A 21839-nucleotide genomic window follows, 5' to 3' on the forward strand; every position below is an offset into this window, starting at 1 on the left:
ATTGGGTTTCTAAGCGCTGAGTGCACTTAGTGTGGCTGCAGCTGAAGTCCAACAAGGCAGAGACCTATTGGGCCTTCATGAAAAACTCTCCCCTTCCCAATGCCAATGGGGATTGAAAGCCCAATATGGCCAGCTTTGGCAAGCATTAAGGTAAGCCTAGGAACTGCAGCCATGTGGTTGGATTCTCCAGAAGGTAATATATGGTAACTGCTTTTTCAAGTATGTTTGAGAACGTGTCACCCAGACACCTAGGAGATTAAGGATAACACTGAAGATCACTGACCTCCATTTATTAAGAGTAGCATGCCAGCTAAGCATTTTTTTGCTCACAATCCTATTCAAGCTGGAGTAGTACCTACTTCTCAGGAGTGGCTCTGAACAACATTTTTTGGCCTCCTGAAATTCATTTAGCACCCTTTGAAGATACCTTAAAATTTGTGAGTCTGAATGTAGCCATTATGAGACCATTAGTTCTGTTTCTTGTGAGCTGCCTGATTTTTCTTTATGGTTCTTAGTTGTTCTTTTGCAGTGCTGCCAGCTTAAGCCGTGCTGGAATCAAAAATAATGGGCCTCAGCGGTTCATGTTCCTGGAGTTGTGTCCATGCCAATGGATACTCACATGCTCCAGAAGAGAATTTAACATCGCTGCTGCCGTTGTTGCTGTTACAACAGTGGTGACCACCACTACTACTGTTTCTGGGATTGCCATTTCATAATTGGTTACTACAGCTAGCACAGTGGAGACCCTGGCAGCAAAAGTAGTTAACACAGTTAATTAGTTTTTCATTCTATTGGGCATGACAAATTTAAATCAATACATTTTGATTGAAAGTTATAAATTTATAAACTCAAGTTCCATTTGTTCTTGGGTCACCATCTTACAAGAACTCCAATTTGCAGTAAGGCTTGTTAAGGAAGGGAATGGCTCAGTTGCCTTTAGCCTATGGGCTGTGGGTGGGTTAAGACTACATTTGATCTTTTCTGTGTCAAACACACAGATTGCAAGCCCAGAGCCACTTAGAGATCTTTGGCAACAGTTAACTCTGTAGCTCTCACATGATTGAGCCTGTATGATAATGAGTATTCAGAGATAGGTAATGCCTGAGAGGCGCTCACCAACCTAAGACAGAGTGCCTGTGTGGCCTGGACAGGTCTCCATGACGAGTAAGGTGACCTGCTGACATCACACACAACCTAAGTCAGAAGCTCATTTTTTAGTAATAGGAGGGGACATGTAGGGCCCTGGCTCCCGTTTTGGGTAACTGTTGCATTGATTACTGACCTTGACCTTGATATCCTCCCTATGCTAATTCCTTGCGAGATTCCACCCTCCTGAATGCTTAAGGGAAGCTCCTTGTCTGTGTATCCAGCATATTGGGTGTTAACAACTTAGATGCAAGATTGTAGAACATCAGAAGTGGGATTGGGGATTTAGCTCAGTGGTAGAGGGCTGGCCGAGCAAGTACAAGGCTCGGGTTTGATCCACAGCTTAAAAAAAAAAAAAAAAAAAAAAAAAGAATCAGAAGCAAACTTCTACCCTCCAGGGTTCTCCCATTGTGCTGTAAGCCTGTATTTAAGAATTCCTCCCTCATTCAATAAACAGCATTCGGCATTCAAAAAAGAAGAAGAAGAAGAAGGAGAAGGAAAAGAAGTAGTAGTAGTAGTAGTAGTAGTAGTAGTAGTAGTAGTAGTAGTAGTAGTGGTGGTGGTGGTAGTAGTAGTAGTAGTAGTAGTAGTAGTAGTAGTAGTAGTAGTAGTAGTAGTAGTAGTAGTAGCAGTAGTAGTAGTAGTAGTAGTAGTAGTGGTAGTAGTAGTAGTGGTAGTAGTAGTAGTGGTAGTAGTAGTAGTAGTAGTAGTAGTAGTAGTAGTAGTAGTGGTAGTAGTCATCAAGATCATGATGGGGAAACCCACAGAGACAGCTGACCAGTGCCAGTTGGAGCTCACTGACTCTGGACTGACAGCCCGGGAACCTGCAAGGGACCGAACTAGACCCGCTGAATGTGGGTGACAGTTGTACAGCTTGATCTGTTTGTGGGTCCCTGGCAGCAGGGCCAGGACTTATCCCAGGTGCATGAACTGGCTTTTTGGAGCCCATTCCCTGCAGTGGGATACCTTGCTCAGCCTTGATACAATGGGGAGGGGCTAGGCTCTCCTTCAGCTTGGTATGCCAGACTTTGTTGACTACCATGGGAGGCCTTACCCACTCTGAGGAGTGGATGGGGGTAGAGTGGGAGGGAGGTGAGGAGGTGGGAGAAGGGGAAGGAGGGGGAACTGGGGTTGGTATGTAAAATGAAAAAAAATTTAATAACTAAATATATTTAAAATAAAAAAAGACTTTCCAATCAAATGGACTTATAAAGAAAGCTAGTGTAGCTATCCTAATATCTAATAAAATAGACTTCAAACTAAAATCAAAAGCGATCGGGAAGGATATTATATATTTATCATAGGGAAAATCCACCAAGATGAAGTCTCAATTCTGAACATTGAACAATTCTGGCCAAAATACAAGGGAACCCACATTTGTAAAAGAAACATTACTAAAGCTTAAATCACATATCAAACCCCAAATACTAGTAATGGGATATTTCAACATCCCACTCTCATCAATGGATAGATCTGCCAGACTGAAACTTAACAGAGATATAAGGGACCTAACAGAAGTTTTGACTCAAATGGATTTAATCGATATCTAAAGAACATTCCACCCTAACACAAAAGAATATACCTTCTTCTCAGCACCCCTTGGAACCTTCTCTAAAATTGACCACAGTCTCAGTAACAAAGCAAATCTTAACAGATTTAAAAAACAAATTGGCTGGGTAGTGGTGGTGCACGCCTTTAATCCCAGCACTCAGGAGGCAGAGGCAGGTGGATCTCTGTGAGTTCGAGGCCAGCCTGGTCTAGAGAGTGAGATCCAGGAAAGGTGCAAAGTTCCACAGAGAAACCCTGTCTTGGAAAAAACAAAAAATTGGAATAAACACCTGTATTTTATCAGATCACCATGTCTTAAAGTTAGATTTCAACAACAACAAAAATTACAGAAAGCCTACAATCTCATGGAAACTAAATAATGCCCAAATGAATCACCAAAGGGTCAAGAAAGAAATAAAGAAATTAAAGATTTCCTACAATTCAATGAAAATGAAAGTACAACATATCAAACTTATGGCTATGAAAGCAGTGCTAAGAGGAAAATTCATAGCACTAAGTGCCCACATAAAGAAGATGGAGAAAAGGCTGGACAGATGGCTCAGAGGTTAAGAACACTGAATCTTTACCTCAGCACCAGAGGTCCTGAGTTCAATTCCCAGCACCCACATGGTGGCTCGCAACCTTCTGTAATGAGATCTGTATATATAATAAATAAATAAACCTTAAAAAAAAAAAAAAAAAGAAGCTGGAGAAATCTCACACTAGTGACTTAACAGCACACCTGAAAGCTCTAGAACAAAAAGTAGCAAACTCACCCAGGAAGAATAGATGCCAGAAAATAATCAAATTGAGAGCTGAAATCAATAAAATAGAAACAAAGAGAACAATACAAAGAATCAATGAAACAAAGAGTTGGTTCTTTGAACAAAAATCAACAAGATAGACAAGCCTTTATCCAAACTAACCAAAAGGCAGAGATAGATAGATAGATAGATAGAGAGAGAGAGAGAGAGAGAAAGCATCCAAATTAACAAAATCAGAAATGAAAAGGGAGACCAATACTCTTCAAAATTGTTCCACACAATAAGAACAGAAGGAATATTACCACACTCTTCTTATGAGGCTACAGTTACCCTGATACCAAAACAACACAAAGATGCAACAAAGAAAGATTATTACAAACCAATCTTCTTCATGAACACTGATGCAAAAATACTCAATAAAATATTGATAAGCCAAATCCAAGAACACATCAAAAAAATTATCCACCATGATCAAGTAGGCTTCATTCCAGGGATGCAAGGATGGTTCAACATACAAAAATCTCTCAATGTAATATGCCATATAAATAAACTGAAAGAAATAAATCACATGATCATCTCATTAGATGCTGAAAAACCCTTTGACAAAATCCAATACCCCCTTCATGATAAAGGTCCTAGAGAGATCAGGAATACAAGGAACATACCTAAACATAATAAAGAAAATTTACAGCAAGCCAACAGTCAACATCAAATTAAATGGAGAGAAACTCAAAGCGATTCCACTAAAATTAGGAACAAGACAAGGTTGTCCACTCTCCCCATATTTATTCAATATAGTACTTGAAGTCTAGCTAGAGCAATAAGACAATAAAAGGAGATCAAAGGGATAGAAATTTGAAAGGAGGAAGTCAAATTTTCAGTATTTGCAGACAATATGATAGTGTACATAAGTGACCCCCCAAAAATCTATCAGAGAACAGCTGATAAACTCCTTCAGTAATGTGGCAGGATACAAGATTAACTCAAAAAAATCAGTAGTCCTCCTATATAAAAATGATAAAAGGGTGAGAAAGAAATCAGAAAAACATCACCTTTATAATAGCCACAAATAATATAAAATACTTTGGGGTAACTGTAACTAAGCCTGTGAAGGACCTGTATGATAGGAACTTTAAGTTTCCAAAGAAAGAAATTGAAGAAGATATCAGAAAACAGAAAGATCTCCCATGCTCATGGATAGGTAGGATTAACATAGTAAAAATGGCAATCTACAGATTCTCCATCAAAATCCCAACACAATTCTTCACAGACTTGGAAAGAATAATACTTCATATAGAGAAACAAAAAACCCAGGTAGCTAAAACAATTCTGTACAATAAAGCAACCTATGGAGGAACCACCATCCCTGACCTCAGGCTCTACTATAGAGATACAGTAATAAAAACAGCTTGTTACTGGCATAAAAACTGACACATGGAGCAATGGAATTGAATTGAAGACCCTGACATGAATCAGCACACATATGAACACTTGATTATTGACAAAGAAGCCAAAATTGTAAAATGGAAAAAAAGAAAGCATCTTCAACAAATGGTGCTGGCATAACTGGGTGTCAACATGTAGAAGATTGCAAATAGATCCATAGCTGTCCCCATGCACAAAACTCAAGTCCAAGTGGATCATGGACAATAAGACAAAACGACAGCCTACAGAATGGGAAAAGATCTTCACCACCCCCACATCTGACAGAGGGCTAATCTCCAAACTACATAAAGAACACAAGAAACTAGACATCAAAATATCTAACAATCAAGTTTAAAAATTGGCTACAGAGCTAAACAGAGAATTCTCAACAGAAGAAGCTCAAATGGCTGAAAGACATTTAAAGAATTGCTCAACATCTCTAGTCATCAGGGAAATGAAAATCAAAATGACTCTGAGATACCACCTTACACCTGTTGGAATGGCTAAGATCAAAAACACTGAAGGCAGCTTATGTTGGAGAGGATGTGGAGTAAGGGGACACTCCTCCATTGTTGGTGGGAATGCAATCCTATAGAGCCACTTTAGAAAGCAGTATGGCAGTTTCTTAGAAAATTGGGAATCAATCTTACTCAAGACCCAGCTATACCACTCTTGGGCATATACCCAAGAAATGCTCAATCATACCACAAGGACACATGCTCAACTATGTTCATAGCAGCATTATTCATAATAGCCAGAACCTGGAAACAGCCTAGATGCCCCTCAACTGCAGAGTAGATTAGGAAAATGTGGTACATGTACACAATGGAGTACTTACTACTCAGCAGAGAAAAACAATGACATCATGAAATTTGCAGGCAAATGGGTGGAACTAGAAAGTATCATCCTGAGTGAGGTAACCCAGACTCAGAAAAACAAACATGGTATATACTCACTCATAAATGGATACTAGATGTAAAGCAAAGGATAACCAGACTGCAACCCACAGCTCCAGGGAGGCTAGCTAGCAGGAAGGACCCTAGGAAGGATGCATGGATCACTCAGTGAAGGAGAAATAGATGAAATCTACATGAGCAAACTGGGGGTGAGGGAGGTAATGGAAGGCAAGGGATTGGGGATGAGAACATAGGGGAATGGGAGGTCTGAGCTGGAAAAGGGACGTAGTGGGAGAGCAAGGAAAGAGATACCATGATGAATGAAGACATCACAGGAATAGGGAGAAACAGAGTGCTAGGGAAGTTCCCAGGAATCCACAAGGATGACACCACCTTAGACTACTGGCAATAGTCAAAAGGGTGCCTGAGCTGGCCTACTCTGGTGATCAGATGGCTGAATATCCCAACTGTCATCATAGAGCCCTCATCCAGTGACTGATGGAAGCAGATGCAGAGATCCACAGCCAGGTGCCAGGCTGAGCTCCAGGAGTCCAATCGATGTGAGAGAAGAGGGATTCTATGAGCAAGGGACATCGAGATCATGATGGGAAAATGTAAAGAGACGACCAGCCAAACTAGTAGTAGAAATGAATGAACTGTGGATCAATAGCTGAGGGGCCCCCATGGTATTATATTAGGCCCTCTAGATAGCAAGACAGGTGCTTAGCTTGAACTGTTTAAGGGGCCCCCATGCAGTGGGATCAGGACCTGTCACTAGTACATGAGTCAGCTTTTTGGAGCCTAGTGCCTATGGTGGGGCACTTCGCACAGCCTTGGTGCAGGCAGGAGGGACCTGGACCTGCCTCAAATGAATATACCAGGCTCTGCTGACTCCCCATGGGAGACCTTGTCTTGGAGGAGGTGAGAATGAGGGGTGGGTTGGAAGGGAAGGCTGAGGGTGGGAGGGGGGATGAGAGGGGAATCTGTGGTTGGTATGTAAAATGAATAGAAAATCTCTTAATAATAACAAAAGAAAAGAAAAGAAAAAAATGCCTGGCCTTAGCTTGGCTAATTTCTTGACAGCTTTTCTTAGCTTTAATTATCCTGTCTGTCTTTTGCCTCTGGGCTTTTTCCTTTTCTTATATCTGTATATCTAACTCACTCTTCCTCTGTGGCTGGCTGTGTAGCTAGGTGGCTGGCCCCTGATGTCCTCCTCCTTGATCCCTCTTGCTCTTTCTTCCTTTTTTCCTAGATTTCTCCTATTATCCTCTCTGCCTGGCAGCCTCGCCTGTCCTTTCTCCTGCCTCACTATTGGCTGTTCAGCTTTTTATTAGACCATCAGGTGTTTTAGACAGTCAAAGAATCACAGCTTCACAAAGTTAGATAAATGTAACATAAAGAAATGAAACACATCTTTGCATCATTAAACAAATGTTTCAGAACACAAACAAATATAACACATCTTAAAATAATATTCTACAACAATTTCTGTGTAGAGATCCATAAAATGATGATGCTACTGTCTGTGATGTGAAATGCATTGTTCATTCTCTAATACCAGGGCATCAGGAGGCTGTCAACATTTCAATATGTTCTTGCCAGGACCTAATGCATGTATTTTATTGCAAACCAGCTAGGTGACCTATACTTTTGTTTATCGGTGTTTTGTAACCATCATTTTATCAGAGTTCCTTATGACTTCATGCTGTTTCCTGTCAGCAACTGCTTTAGCAGCAAGTTACCATGGTCCTGTTCATTCTGATCTTTACAGTATATAGAAGAAAAGCAGATAAACTAGATTAAACACACTTTGAGTAGTAATAAGCATGATTTGTGGAGTACTCATTCCAACATTTATTACTTAATTTTCAGTAGAACTGGAAATAGAATATCAGTTAAATTTCACTGATAAACAGCTCCAAACTTCCCTTTAAAAAACCTCAGAAGGTTTACTTTTTGACTTAGTTTTTACTAATTGATATGTTTAAGAAACATTTTTTTTCAATTCAGATTGAAAATTTAAAATAAATTTTATGGTAAGTATCTTTAATATGGATAATATTTTTTGAATTTCAAGTGATATATAACATGTACATTATATAATATATAGAAATAGGTATCAGGTTGTACATACACCACTTGGAATTTAACTATGTTTTAGTCTAGCGATGTAACCAAGGAAAATCAGTATCTGATTATGAAAAAAAGAATGCCATTTATAAATTTATCTACAGATGTAAAAAACTACTAGAAACATTTAAAACTATCAGCATAAAACATTACTACCTACCATAATGTAATATAAAAACCATAATAAAAAATGATGGATGTGAATTCATTTCATAGTGTAAGGGGATAAAAATATATACCCTTAAAGAATTAGTAATGTTGTATACGTTTAAAATAAGACACCAAGATCTGAGAAATAAATAAAAGCTTCTAATTATATTGACATAATAAATCTAAACTAAGGCAAAAAATTTTTATATAGTCAGCCCACATAGCTATGTATAATTTTAAAATATGGAAAATGTATGTGTGTACCTATGTGTGTACACCCACACACAATTAACTAATATAAAAAACTCTTTAGAAGACTGGCCAAACATTGTATTAATGGTCTTATATTCCTCTTTTCTTTATATCTCCATGTTAGCAAGAAAACATCAGCACCGGGAAAAGAAGTACAATTATCGATACTAATAGACTTCCAAAGATTGTGGAAAGGGTCTAGAAATCTTTGAAATAATTTCTTAGTTCAGAGTTAGAAGATAGCACAGGGGACCTAGTGCAACAATGGGGGCATGTCTGCATCCCGAAAGGAACACAGAATTTGTTCAATGAGAACATAGCACTTGGAAATGATTTTGAAGTTAATAAGGACTAGGAGAATGAACACAGTGAATTACACAAAGCCAGGTAGGGAGAAAGGCAGAGAGAATGCACACAGAAATACCCATGGCTGAGTAACAGTTCCTTTTTGTTAATCCTTTCCATAAGTTAAGGTTATTATTAATATCAACACTAATCCTGAGACTATAATTACATTTGAAAGCTGTTCAACAATTAAATGTCTTACTAGTTGCTTGTGGATATATATAGGGAAAATTCAGTATGATTCTAAATGACATGTTAAGGAATTGTATTTTATATGTAAAACAAGGAAAAGTTTCTGATTCTAACATTTAACACCAAAACAAAAGCAGTTATGTAGCCACTAGAAAACACTGAGTATTATTCTAAAAGATGATTCCAATAGTGTGCCATCAGTTTAGTCACAATTCTGTTCTGCCCAACCCTCTCCCCATCTCCACTGAGTGATGCAGCTCAACCTGGACAGTGAGGTTCCTGAAAGCTCTGTATCTCTGTTTCATCTGAGTTTACTCAGAGCCTAGAAAATACACTAGACACCCATGAGAAGTTTGTCAGAAATGAAATGTTCAGAATGGAGAGCATCAAAGAGGACCCAGGACACAGTACTGCATAGTTTACCATGCATCAGGTAGGATTGGAGCAAACCAGAAAGAAAGCCAGTGAACACCCGAAAGCAAGAAGCTTTCAAGAAAAGAGACGTTGCTACATTAGACCTCAACTAAGATGTTGAGTAACATGAGACCTCCCTGAGAATGCAACTGAAGACCACTTATGATCTACAATTGTGACAGTGAGGTAAGGTTCTTAAAAATGAATTGGCTATTAGTGGACTAACATGCATAGGGAAAAGGAAAGGAGATGTAAGAACAGTAGAGCAGACTCCTCCTGCCAAATAGATGGTACAGAGCACAGCTGTATTACTTTGCTACTCTAATCTGTTTAGATGGATAAAAATCAACTGCTTTTCTGAATTTAAACTATTTTCATTAGTTGACCTATTTTATAACCTACAGGCAAAAACCATCAAAAGGCAACCAAAGAGGCCTAAGCCATTCATAACTACTAAGCTAAACCGAGTGGAGAAGGGAAATTACTTGGGATGGAGGGTATGTTATTAAATACTGAGTAAGAATTGGGGGACAGAAAGGAAAAAGATTACATGGTTCCAGAATGTCTATCGAAAAAGGAGGCAAGGGACACAAACAAATTTAGGGGGAGAGTTTTAAATTTAATATATAGCTAACTGCCTGCCTACATGTCTGTTTCTGTCTCTGTCTGTCTCTCTCTCTTCCTTCCTTCCCTCCCTCCATCCGTCTCTCCTTCCTTCCTTTAAACAGGGCTTCACTATGTACCCCAAGCTTCAAGCTTGTAATCCTGTCTCTACCTCCTGAGCTGGGATCATGTGGCTTGTACCACCACTCCTGGCACATAATTACAGTCTGTCTTATGGTAAAATATTTCTCAGACAATTGTTATGTAGCTACATGTCAATTAGTTTGTTCTACCATCATTAGAATTAGAAACATGCCAACCTTCAACAATAATCTGGTTGACAGACTTTATAATGGAAGAAGAATCAAATTTTTTTTATGTATTATGTTGAAAATACAGTTTTCTTACTTGAAGGCACTATCCTGAACGACTATTTTACAGTCCACAGAAGAATAGAGGAAACTAAATCCTCAGAGATTAAAAAGAGCATGACTGTTAAAACTGACTATTGAAAAAATGACCTAAGACAAAAGGGGTGGGACAACTTATGACAGACATCAACTTCAAACTCTTTCCCTTGTCCAGGTTAAATTATGCCATACAAACAGATCAAAAATGGACACAACAGAATTCTGAGAGAAATGAGTGGTGGGACTTGGGAGTAAGTCTGAATCTTTCAAGGTGAATATTTCGGCCACACATGTCAAGCCCTGAGGTAAAGGAATAATTATTGCAATTGGTATATTATTATATAAGTTTAAACATGATGATTAAATTAGGGAATTTTCATAACTTCTCTATTATTCCTATATGTCTCTACAACAAGAGACTATAAATCCAATTAATGTGTATTATTTATGCAAATTAGTCTAATTATATTATTTTAATACTAAACTGTAATCATTCCATTTGATTTTCAGCATTTAAATGCACATTAACATATATATAGCTATTTGAACTTTGTGTCTGTGTGTGTTTTCTGGGTTTTTGTTTTTCAAGATGTTTTCTCTTGGCTATCCTGGAATTCACTCTGGAGACCAGGCTGTCCTCAACTCTATTTAAAGTCTTTGAGCATTACTGAGAGATTTTATACTATGTTGGTTTTTTGTTTTGTTTTGTTCTTTTTGTTTTTGTTTTTGTTTTTGTTTTTTTCTTTTTCGGTTTTTCGAGACAGGGTTTCTCTGTGTAACTTTGCATCTTTCCTGGATCTTGCTCTGTAGACCAGGCTGGCCTTGAACTCACAAAGATCCGCCTGCCTCTGCCTCCCAAGTGCTGGGATTAAAGGCGTGCGCCACCACCGCCTGGTTGATTTTATATTATATTAAGATGGTCTGTTTTAAGAGAGAAGTATTCAAGTATTCAGACATGTTGGTGAATAAAGCAAACAATCATTTCATTAACTTAGAGTCAAATTTCATACTATTAATACTTTTGCATTATAGCTATATTTTGTTCACCTATTTGATAACTCATGTTGTTAAGCTATGGATTTAAAAATAACCTGGCAATGTGATAATCCAGTATTGTTACTTCTTTTACTGCTTTAGTAAAAATTAAAACTTGGAAGTTAAATAGTAGGGTAATAAAGCTGAGAAATCCATAAAGCTATGGAGAAACAACCGCTACTCTTCTCCTTCGCATTCTAAAAAGACCAGGCCCCTCCCTGGCCCCCCTCTTCCTCCTGTGTATCCCTCTAGCTTCCTCTCAGGTGGCCAGAAAACTCTATAGTCCACTCCAGCCAGCCCAGTGTGGACTCTACCCTGCGAACAAGGTCTGACTCCACTGGCAGTCTAGGAGCAGAAACACAAACAAATATCTCACAACATTTTTTGTCTAAATAAATAAAAAGGAAAGGTTTTAACTCTAATATAGTATTATAAAATACAAACAATTATCAAAAAAGAACAATTATCAAGTAAGAAATATCTTCACAATGTCCAGTCCATAGTATTTGGCAAATTCAAAGAAAATACTCCATTATCTATCCTATTTTGCTGAGTCCAAAGTTTTGTACCTGACTGACTTTCTATCATAAGTGTGGGAAACTGTAACTATAACTATCTAGTCTTCAACCCCATCAGAGAAGGATATAATATTACCTGAGTAAACAAGAAGTGCAGAGCAAGCAACTTCCAAACTAAGAAACGGCAGAGGCATCTGGTGCCTGGACAGTCTGCCCAAGGTTCCTATGCAATGTTGGGGCATCCAACTTTGGCCTATGGGTCTAGAATATCCAACAGACTTTTTTGTAAAGTGGGAATTTTGAAGGACTGTCCTGTCTTGCTTGGCAAAGTTCGGCAATTGCCTTCTTTTGTGCCCTGCTGGTCCAATTTGGACAGCACACTATCAGAAGCCGAGGCAAGAGCAATTTCTTTGCCAAGTGGATAACTCTGCCATGAATGAAAGCAAACTCTACATAGAGGTTCTTCAATGCCCATCATTCTCTTTTGAAGTAAATTGGTGCTGCCAGGAACCCAGCTGCACCTACCCTCCCTACTGAAACAGTCCAGCATCAGCACTGCAGCTAATTACTGCCAAACAGCTCTTCCCATGATGTAAACTTCAGCAGAACTGGTGAGACACCTGGGAATTCTTAAATGGGAAATGAGGTTTTAAAAAAGGGGTGGAGGAACTTTCCCATGTTAAGAATTGGAAATATCACAATGCAGGGAGTTAGGACCCTGTTTACTGCTACTATGGATGGCTTACAAAAAGAAAAAATAAAGGAGGGGATAAACTACTTAGCTGAGATTGACATAATACTGATTTTAATCAGTTTGGCAGTTCATATTTTATCCTTATAAATGGTTTGATAACTGTGCCAAATGTGAAAATTTGACTAATAAGATACAAACCCTAGAAAGACTTACTATTAATAAGATACAAGCCTTTGACTTACTAATGAAAAATAATAAAAAATTTTGACTGTTAAGATACAAGTCTTAGAAAGACTTTCTAATGAAAATTTGACAGGTGATATACAAGCCTTAGAAATACCTCCTAATGAAAATGACAAAAATATTCAGTCACAGACAGTACATTATGAAATTGAAGAGAATGGCCCAAAGCTATTAGAAAACCAACATTAGTTTATCTAGTTACCATACAGGAATGACCACCAGATGACAGGTACTGCCAAGGTATGCAAAAGTTGACTGCATTCCAGTAGTTTTAGATTTGAAGTGATTTAAAGAAACAGTAATTTCATATGGTGTGCATCCTTCCAAGGTAAAACAGATATTAAATTCATTGGCAACTCAGAACAGAATTATCAGACAAGATTGAAAAGATTTAGCTACAGCAATATTGGAAGCAGGCCCTCAGTTACAATGGAAAACATGGTGGAGAAAGAAAGCTAGGATAATAATTAAAAAACAAACAAACAAACAAACAAACAAACAAAAAAAAAAAAAAACAAGGTAGGGCTAGGAGTACTGAAATTTCCCAAGAACAGCTTCTCAGTGAAGACCAGTATGCTGACTTGCAAAGACAGTCTAAATGGGATGATCACGCCTTGGCTTCAATGTCATATAGCAGCTTCGATTGCTTGGGACAGGGTTGAAGAATCAGGAAAGAGGACAGAGTCATTTACTAAAATTATACAAGGCCCAAAAGAAGCCTTCACTGATTTTTCACAATGATTGACTTTAGCTGTAAAAAGAATGGTGTCAGATCCAGAAATCAAGACAAAAATTAATTGAATCTTTGGCTTCTGAAAATGCTAATTCAGAATGCAAAGGGTGATTAGGCCTTTAAACGCAAGATCAGCACCAATAGATGAATGGATTAGAAATACCATTTATCTTGGCTTTCATGCTTCTGATGCTACTTTGACAGAAGTAATTTCTAGAAATTTTAAGAAAAATAAACATGTCAGATGTTTTAATTGTGGTAAACAAGGTCATTTGAAAAGGGACTGTAGGCAAGATGTTCCTAGAATCAATATTTTTTCTAGAAAAATCCAAACAGAAGGCCCAGCTTTATGGAGTATGGAGAAGGTGTGACAAAGGCCAGCATTGCACCAATAAATGCAGATAACAAGGACAGGCAAGGTAACCCTTTCTCACTGGAAACTGACTTATGGGGCTTCTCACAGGCCCCCATGTCAAATCTGGATCAATCATTCCCTGCCAGCACTGAGGAAACTCTTCCACTGAGCAATTAAAAGACCCAGTGCCTGTTGATAAAGCCATACTGCACTGGACGACAGAAAGGCTTCTATAAACAAAACAAAACTTTCAGGAAAGACCATAAACAAGTATTTTGGCAAACATCTATAAATGATCAAAGACCAAAGCAAAATATATGAATAAATGGCATTGTAGTTGAAGGTTTACTAGACATAGGTGCAGAAGTAATAATTTCACCAAAATCTGGGCATCTATATTGGCCTCTTCAGGAGATAAATGTTCAGCTTCTAGGGAATGAAACTTTATCTCATGTGAAACAAATTGCAAGATGGGTCAAGTGTATAGGGCAAGGAGGTCAGATAGGAAAATTAAAACCATATGTGGCTAACATAGCAATGAATTTATGGGGATATGATTTGTGGCAGCAATGAAAGAAACAGATTAACATTCCTCCAATATCAGAAATAAACCATAAAATAAAGAATGCGTCTGAGAGAAATATTAAAAGGTATTATCAAGAACAGTCACAAACCGTTCAGGTTATACATAAACAGGGCACAACAGCTGGTGGTCTTTCAAGGATATCAACCGCCCTACCTCCTATATTTGTCATTAAAAAGAAATCTGGAAAATGGATAATGTTAACAGATTTAAGAATCTGTTGATTCTTAAATAAGGTAATTTAGCTATTGGGCACTTTACAGCATGAAATTCCCTTCCCTTTTTTATTACCTAAAAGATGGTCTATTATAATGATTGATTTAAAAGACTGCTTGTTTACTATACCTTTACAAGAAGAAGAGAGAAAATTTGCCTTCACAGTACCTACTTATAATAATTCGCAGCCTGTTAGAAGGTATCAGTGGAAAATTCTCCACAAAGGATGTTAAAGAGACCCATGTTGGGCAACAGATATTGCAACTTCTTTTATTGCTTTATTAAAAAATAAAACTAGGGAGTTAAATATTAGGGAAATAAACCTGAGAGTTCCACAGAATGATGAAGAAATGATCACCAGTTCTCTTCCCTGCTCAGAAAAGATTGTGCATCACTGCAAGCTGCTCCTTCCTCTTGTGTGTCCCTAGAATTTCTGCTCAGTCTGCCAGAAAACTCTGTGGTCCACTCTGGCAAGCATAGTGTAGATTCCACCCTATGAACCTAGGTCCAATTCCATTGGCAGTCTCAGATCAACAACACAAAGAAATCTCCCACAACATTCATCTAGTTTTAAAGTACTATTCTAAACTGACACTTTCAAAGCTGGACTTTGCATTACTGAGATGACAAAGATCTTAAGGATATACTTAAAATAGGAACTTTGATCCTAGCCACAGCCTCCTACAAAAGAATCTATTGGGAATATAGGATAGGAATCTTCATTTCTATGTGGTCTACAAAGCACCCTTACCCAAACTGACAAGGGACACTGAATCTTCAGAGAAATTCAGAGTGTTGGAAGATCAAGAAGAACAAACAGCATGATGTGTGCAGCTGCCATAATGGGCCAATCAGAGGGTAAAGCGCTTGCCATGTGATCATAATGACCAGAGTTCAACTGCTAGCTCTTACACACCAAACTAGCTGAGAACAGGGGTGCACACCTATAATCCCTAGCACTCAGAATTCTAAGACAGGAGGACAATGTTTAGGCTTTGCTGGCCAGTAACAATAGCCAAACTAGTCTGCTGCATTTTAGAGACCCTGTCTCAAAGGATGAGCTGGACAGCAACTGACAAAGGCAGCTGATGTTGAACTCTGGTTTCCATACTCAGATGTATGTGTATGTGTGGGCGCACGCGTGCCATGCATATGTGCACACTCACACTAATACAATGCATGCACACAAAAAGGTTTAACTGCTGATATACATACATACATACACACACACACACACACACACACACACACACACACACACACATATATATGAGACTGCATAGTGACTAACAATACATGATATCAGTAGCACTACTTAATACATAAGTTCAATCCCTGTAAAGGGGAAAAGCAGAGACAACTGAAGACAGCTGCATAAGAAGATGGAGACAAAAAGCAATAACTGCCAACCCAGAAATCTATAACACTGCAGGACTGTAGAGTACTTTCATCCTTGCTTCTGTATTTTCATGGGAATGCTAATGCCTTTAATTTACCTTTACCATTGGTTAAGAAAGCCTACCAGCTTTGAGGATTTATGCTACGACTGCTTAGCAATTTGAATCCATATTTCTTTTGTTTATCCTATTTGGAGTTTACTCTGTGTCTTGAATTAACAGGATTATGTTTTCACTATGTAATTACAAAAGGAAAACCCCACTTATAAAGTCCATGAATAACATTAAATACTTAAGAAGTAATATAACAAGAAATAAGCAAGCCTAAAGAAAAGAAATGTTCAAATACCCCTAAAAGGCATCAACAGTCTCGAACAACTATAAAGACCCTTGGTTCTTTCAAAAAACAAGTCAATACTCTAAAGATGCCATTCTAAGTTATAAATGCATGTGATTTCAATAAACATACTAATAAAATTTATACATGATAGACAAGATCACAGCAATTTTACATTAAAAATAAGTAAACAACTTCCCCTCTCCATTGGACTAGGTTCCATTCAACAACTCACAAGAAGAGCAGAAAGTATAAACCCTCTGTGTACTAAACACTTTCTATGCAAACACACCTATGGCCACTTTATACATTAGGCACAGTAAGACTTCAACAACCAAGAATCAACTTTAAGAATACACTAGGAGGGGCTGGAAAGATGGCTCAGTATGCAGAGGATCCAAAGTCCGTTCCCAGTACCCATGTCAGGCAGCTCACAACCACCTATAACTCCAGCTCCAGGTGATATGTGATCCTCTTCTGGCCTCCAAGGGCACCTGTATTCACATGCACATATTATCTACACACACACACTAAAAATAAATCTTAAAAAAGAATATACTGTGGAAAAGTTGTGTAAATGTAATGTTCCTCTTAAAATAAACTACTTGGACATCAGAAGCTAGGGAACACCATCAGTCTGATAACTAGGGAAGCAGTTAGGTGGCTAAAGGGCAGGTGGTGCATATAACATAGATACTGGGACAAGAGTGATTTACTTCCCAGGTAAAGAGATGTGGTTTTTTCAAGCCTTATTAATTGTTCACTTTTGGAATTCTCCATTTAATATTTTCAGGCTGTAATTAACTACAAGTAACTAAAACTTTGGAGAGGGGGGGCAATATAGCCCTGAGATCTCTGAAGTACACCGAAGGCCTATATAATAAGCAAATGTCACCTGAGTGCAAAGATAGATAAACTAGCACAGGATACAAGAATCCTCTTGCCGCAGATAAACCAATACTGATAAAGAAGGTTTAAATCCATGGGTGCAGGATGGCTTTTAATGAATGCTTACAATAGAACTGGGGAAACAGACACAATTCAGAAACAGACACAACTGCTCCTAAAAAAGCATTAAGAACTAAAGATAAAAAGGAAAAAATGAAATTATTAAAAAATAAAAAGTAATGTAAATAAATTTTTCTTTAAATTTATTATATAAAAATGCAATGTATGATTCAAAATTCAACATCAGTAAAGATTGATGTCTCTGAATACAGTAAAGTAGAAATATTTCTAAGTCAATAAATCTCTGACAGCAAACTTTAAAAATTGGTAAAATTATGTGCCATATGCCACAGAGGAAGTGCTAAGGTCAGTAATATATGTAGCACATGAGTTAACTGAGAAATGATGTGCTGCCACTGGCCAGCCTTGGAATAGCATGAGTAATAGGAATAATGGTAACACTGGATAATGCATCTAGGGAAGAATTCAAATATTCACTATCTATACTGATATACCCAAAAAGTAATAAACAGGGCAGGAAAGCTTTTCAATTAAGCAGAATATGAAGTAATCAACACACAAGAAATGAAAAATCACTCCTGTGTAAACATTATAGCAATAATTTTATAAATTTTCCTGGTGACTTATAATGATAATAGGTAAAGAGTACTTAGGAGAAGAAAATATTTACATAGCTATAAAATATATATTGCAATGTATTTTACTAACCTAACCTGAATATTTAAAATTTTAGTAACATGGATTTAGAGTATATCTCAGTACTATTGCAGGCACTTAGCATGCACAAAACTTTGAGTTTGACACTTAATACAAACCAATCAAACAAGTACATCTATACAGCAAAATAACTCAGCATTTCTACCTTCAATGTGTGATCCAAGAAATGTCACAATGGTACACATCAATAAGACAGGTTGCCCTTGACATGCTACACTCAGTAGATCCAGCATTTCTCTAAAAATCTTGTTCAACACGTGGGACTACATTCTAGTTATAAGAGCAGAACCACAGAACAGAAGAACCCTACTTCTCAAAAATGTTCAGGTCATGAAAGAATAGAAAATACTGCAGGCTTAGCAGAGACAGAAAGAAATAGCCAAGACATGGCAACTATATGTAACAGCCAGTGTGGTATCCTTGACTGGGTCTCTGAAAAGAAATAGAGATTGGAGACAAAGCAGATGGAACTGGAATTCAGCTGTAAAGTTATTGGTCCAGGATTATTTACAGGTTCCCATAACTGCTATGGTTATATATGATACTGACACCAGAGGAAGCTGAACAACATTTGAGAATTCCTTATACAATTTGTGCAAATATTCTTTACCCTAAAGAGAACAGGTTTTTTAAAGAATTCTAACAAACTTCTGAGGCACATCAGTGATGGTTAAATGTGTTGTTGTTATGGCAACATACCTATTAAATGTATCATATTATGCACTTACACAGGCATTATTATACTATATCTCAAGAAAGCAAAAAATCCAGTTATAAATAAAATCTTTGTTTTAATGTGTTGGATTGGAAGTACAATAAAAGCATAATGAAAAAGAGATACCAAAGAGGGTTATATGTGATCTTACCAGGTTAATTAGTTGTGTGTGAACCACATCTTCTACTAAAACTGCTGTTTCATGGAGAGGTCTCCTAGCATCACCTAAAGAAAACCTGCAGGAAAAATGAAGACATACCATTATTAATGCTGTGAACCAGGTAAAACAAAAATATATACTTCTCATTCATTGTAAGAATAAGCTGTATAAAGAGGCTACTGTTCTCCAACAATCCCACAATGCACTCTTACTTCTAGCTAGACTAAGGAAGTAAATGTCTACCTTATAAACTCTATATTCCAAAGAAAGTATGCTATTATCAGCATCCCTTCTTGGTTTAAAAAGTATTTGTAAAGGGGATTTGCTCTGTCAAAATGCAAAGTACAAGATCAGTCCCAATATCCACAGCAGGCAGATCACAATCACAATTCCAGCTCAAGGGAATCCAACACCTCCAACCTCTGATGGTACCTGCATTATGGGTTGCTATCCACAAACACACAAACATGAATACACTTAAATAAAAATAATTTAAAATTTTTGAAAATGTAAAAATACCACCAGCCACGTCACAATATAAGCATCAAATCAGCAGAAAGCCAGTCTGCACTATCACTGGAAGAGCACAGCACTAGTCACATAAGAGAAAATACGTGACACGGTAGCAGTGAAACTTGCTTAAATATGAAGATGGCATCACTTAGGATCTCCACCTACATCCAGCAGAATAGACAGGATGGTTTATGTTTCCAGTATCTGTGTACTAGATATGCAGAGACTCTCCCTCTAAAAGAACACCTGAAACTGCCTGTGTGAGCAGAAAACCAAGTAATCCAGTGAGAAGACTGACTTTCATGAAGATAGGGCAGTGGCTCTTATATTTGTATTCAGGTGTACACTTAGCTCACAGTAACATACAAATTGAGAGTGAACTAGCATAGATTTCAAGGTATAGGAAAGAATGAACGGACCCCATAACAGACAGGAAATACATCTGAAGAGCCAATATAAAGGTGAGAAACCTACACCCAGTGGTCCTGATGCTTTCAGTATGGGAACTATCTGACTATCCATCCATCCTTCCAATGTCCCTTACCTGCCAAGGCTTAGTATAGAAACAGTCAAGGAAAAGAATCTTCCCTATGAATCTCTGGCAGTAAGCCATGCAGGGTAGTACAAGGCTGTAATCAGAGTACTCAAAAAGTAAAGGCAGAAGGATCATGAGTTCAAGGCCAGTCTGGGCTATACATAGACAAGTTGTCTCAAATAAAACAATAAAAACAGCAGCAGCAGCAACAACAACACACACGTGTACACACACATACACACACACACACATACCAAAAAACAGGAAAAGAATAATATCACCACCAAAAATTGTTAGCAATAAATTTAATTTTTGAGAGCAGATAATTTGGCCTCAAAAATTAATTTCAAGTGATTTGCATTTATAGTACTCTCCAGTACCTGGTATCATCCCTTTAAGAACACATGTAATCACAGATTTACTATTCCCAGATGATGACATATTAAAGACCAGGAGTACATATACTAGGAAGTATATATTTGTGAATGAGAGAACAGGGCAGCCAACTACAGAATGAGACCTACACATATCAGATAATTAAATAATAATTAGGTATTAACTAAGTGACTCATGCTTTAGGACACACAATCCCAGAACAAAGACTGTTATGCACATGAAAGTTTAAAGATAGCCTGGGCTACACAGTAAAGCTGAATGTTAAATAAATAGAATAAAACACACATAGTAACAAAAACACTACCAAGTTGGTTCATCCTATTTGAAAAAGCACAAAGAAAAGTCTATATGAGAAACATCACAGAAATAAATAAATAATAAACCTGCCTGAGGGAACCTCCTTGATATGCTAACTACCAGCATGAGATTCTCAGAACGCATACTCAATGGTGAAAACATTACATAATATGGATGGTCTTCTGCCACTTCTATCCAATCCACTGCTAAAAGCTTTAGCCAGAGCAACTGGAGGAAAAGAAATACAATATCCAAGAACAAAGAAGAGAAGAAACATCAACTTTGTTCAGAGATCACATGATATGACAGACACTATAGAAAGTATGCACCAAAAAAAAAAAAAAAAAAAAAAAAATCAGAGCTAGAAAACAAACAGGTCAAAGTTCAAGGATAAAGTCAGAATGTAAAAGTCAGTGGTGTTGGGCTGGAGCAAGGGCTTAGGTGTTCAGAACACTGGCTTCTCTTGAAGATGACTATGGTTGCACTCCCAACACCCACACAGCAGCTCCCAATCATTTACAGCTCCAGTTCCTGGAGATCCAATGCACTCTTCAGGCCTCTCGTAGGCATAAGGAATGCATGAGACACATATATAGGCATGTAGGCAAACACCCACAAACATAAAAAACAATAAAATCTTTTCAAAATTAGCTGTGTTTCTACATACTAGAAACTAAATATCTGAAGAAAAAAAATTACAAAAACATTCACTGACAATAGAATCAGTAAGAATAAAATTTAAAGTAATGTATTTAGCAAAGTAGGCAAAAGGTTTACCAATAAGAAACTATATAAGATTGCTGAAATTAAGGAAGACAAGGTCCATAAAAAGGTAAATATATGAAGATGAAAGGAAATATTTCTCCACTTTGCAGAATACTGTTAATATAACAAAACTGCCTAACGTAACAGAATCCCATCAAAACTGTGTGTGTGTGTGTGTGTGTGTGCGCGCGTGCGCGCGAACAAAAGTACATGACAGAAACAACCGAAACACTGTCCATTTTGCCACTGCCAGGCCCATGGCCGGCCCTGTTCAGTGGGCCTGTGGAAAGGCAGGGAGGGAGGGCAGGGCACGACAGCACAGCTGCTCATTTCAGGGTAGAGATGAAGCAGAGGGATAGTAACAAGAGCCCAGAAGCAAGATGTGC

At 37.8% G+C, this 21839-nt stretch overlaps 1 protein-coding gene across 3 annotated transcripts in view; it reads right to left on the reverse strand.

Annotated features, from left to right (window-relative positions):
- Supt3h (SPT3 homolog, SAGA and STAGA complex component) overlaps positions 1-21839 on the reverse strand; it is a 378162-nt gene that overhangs the window by 197271 nt on the left and 159052 nt on the right. For all 3 annotated transcript variants that reach the window (XM_036167200.1, XM_036167201.1, XM_036167203.1), the window contains exon 3: positions 18939-19023. In XM_036167200.1, the coding sequence (XP_036023093.1) occupies positions 18939-19023 (85 nt within the window). The remainder of the gene's footprint in view (positions 1-18938; positions 19024-21839) is intronic.

Source organism: Onychomys torridus, chromosome 18, assembly GCF_903995425.1.
Source record: "Onychomys torridus chromosome 18, mOncTor1.1, whole genome shotgun sequence".
Lineage (NCBI taxonomy): Eukaryota > Metazoa > Chordata > Mammalia > Rodentia > Cricetidae > Onychomys > Onychomys torridus.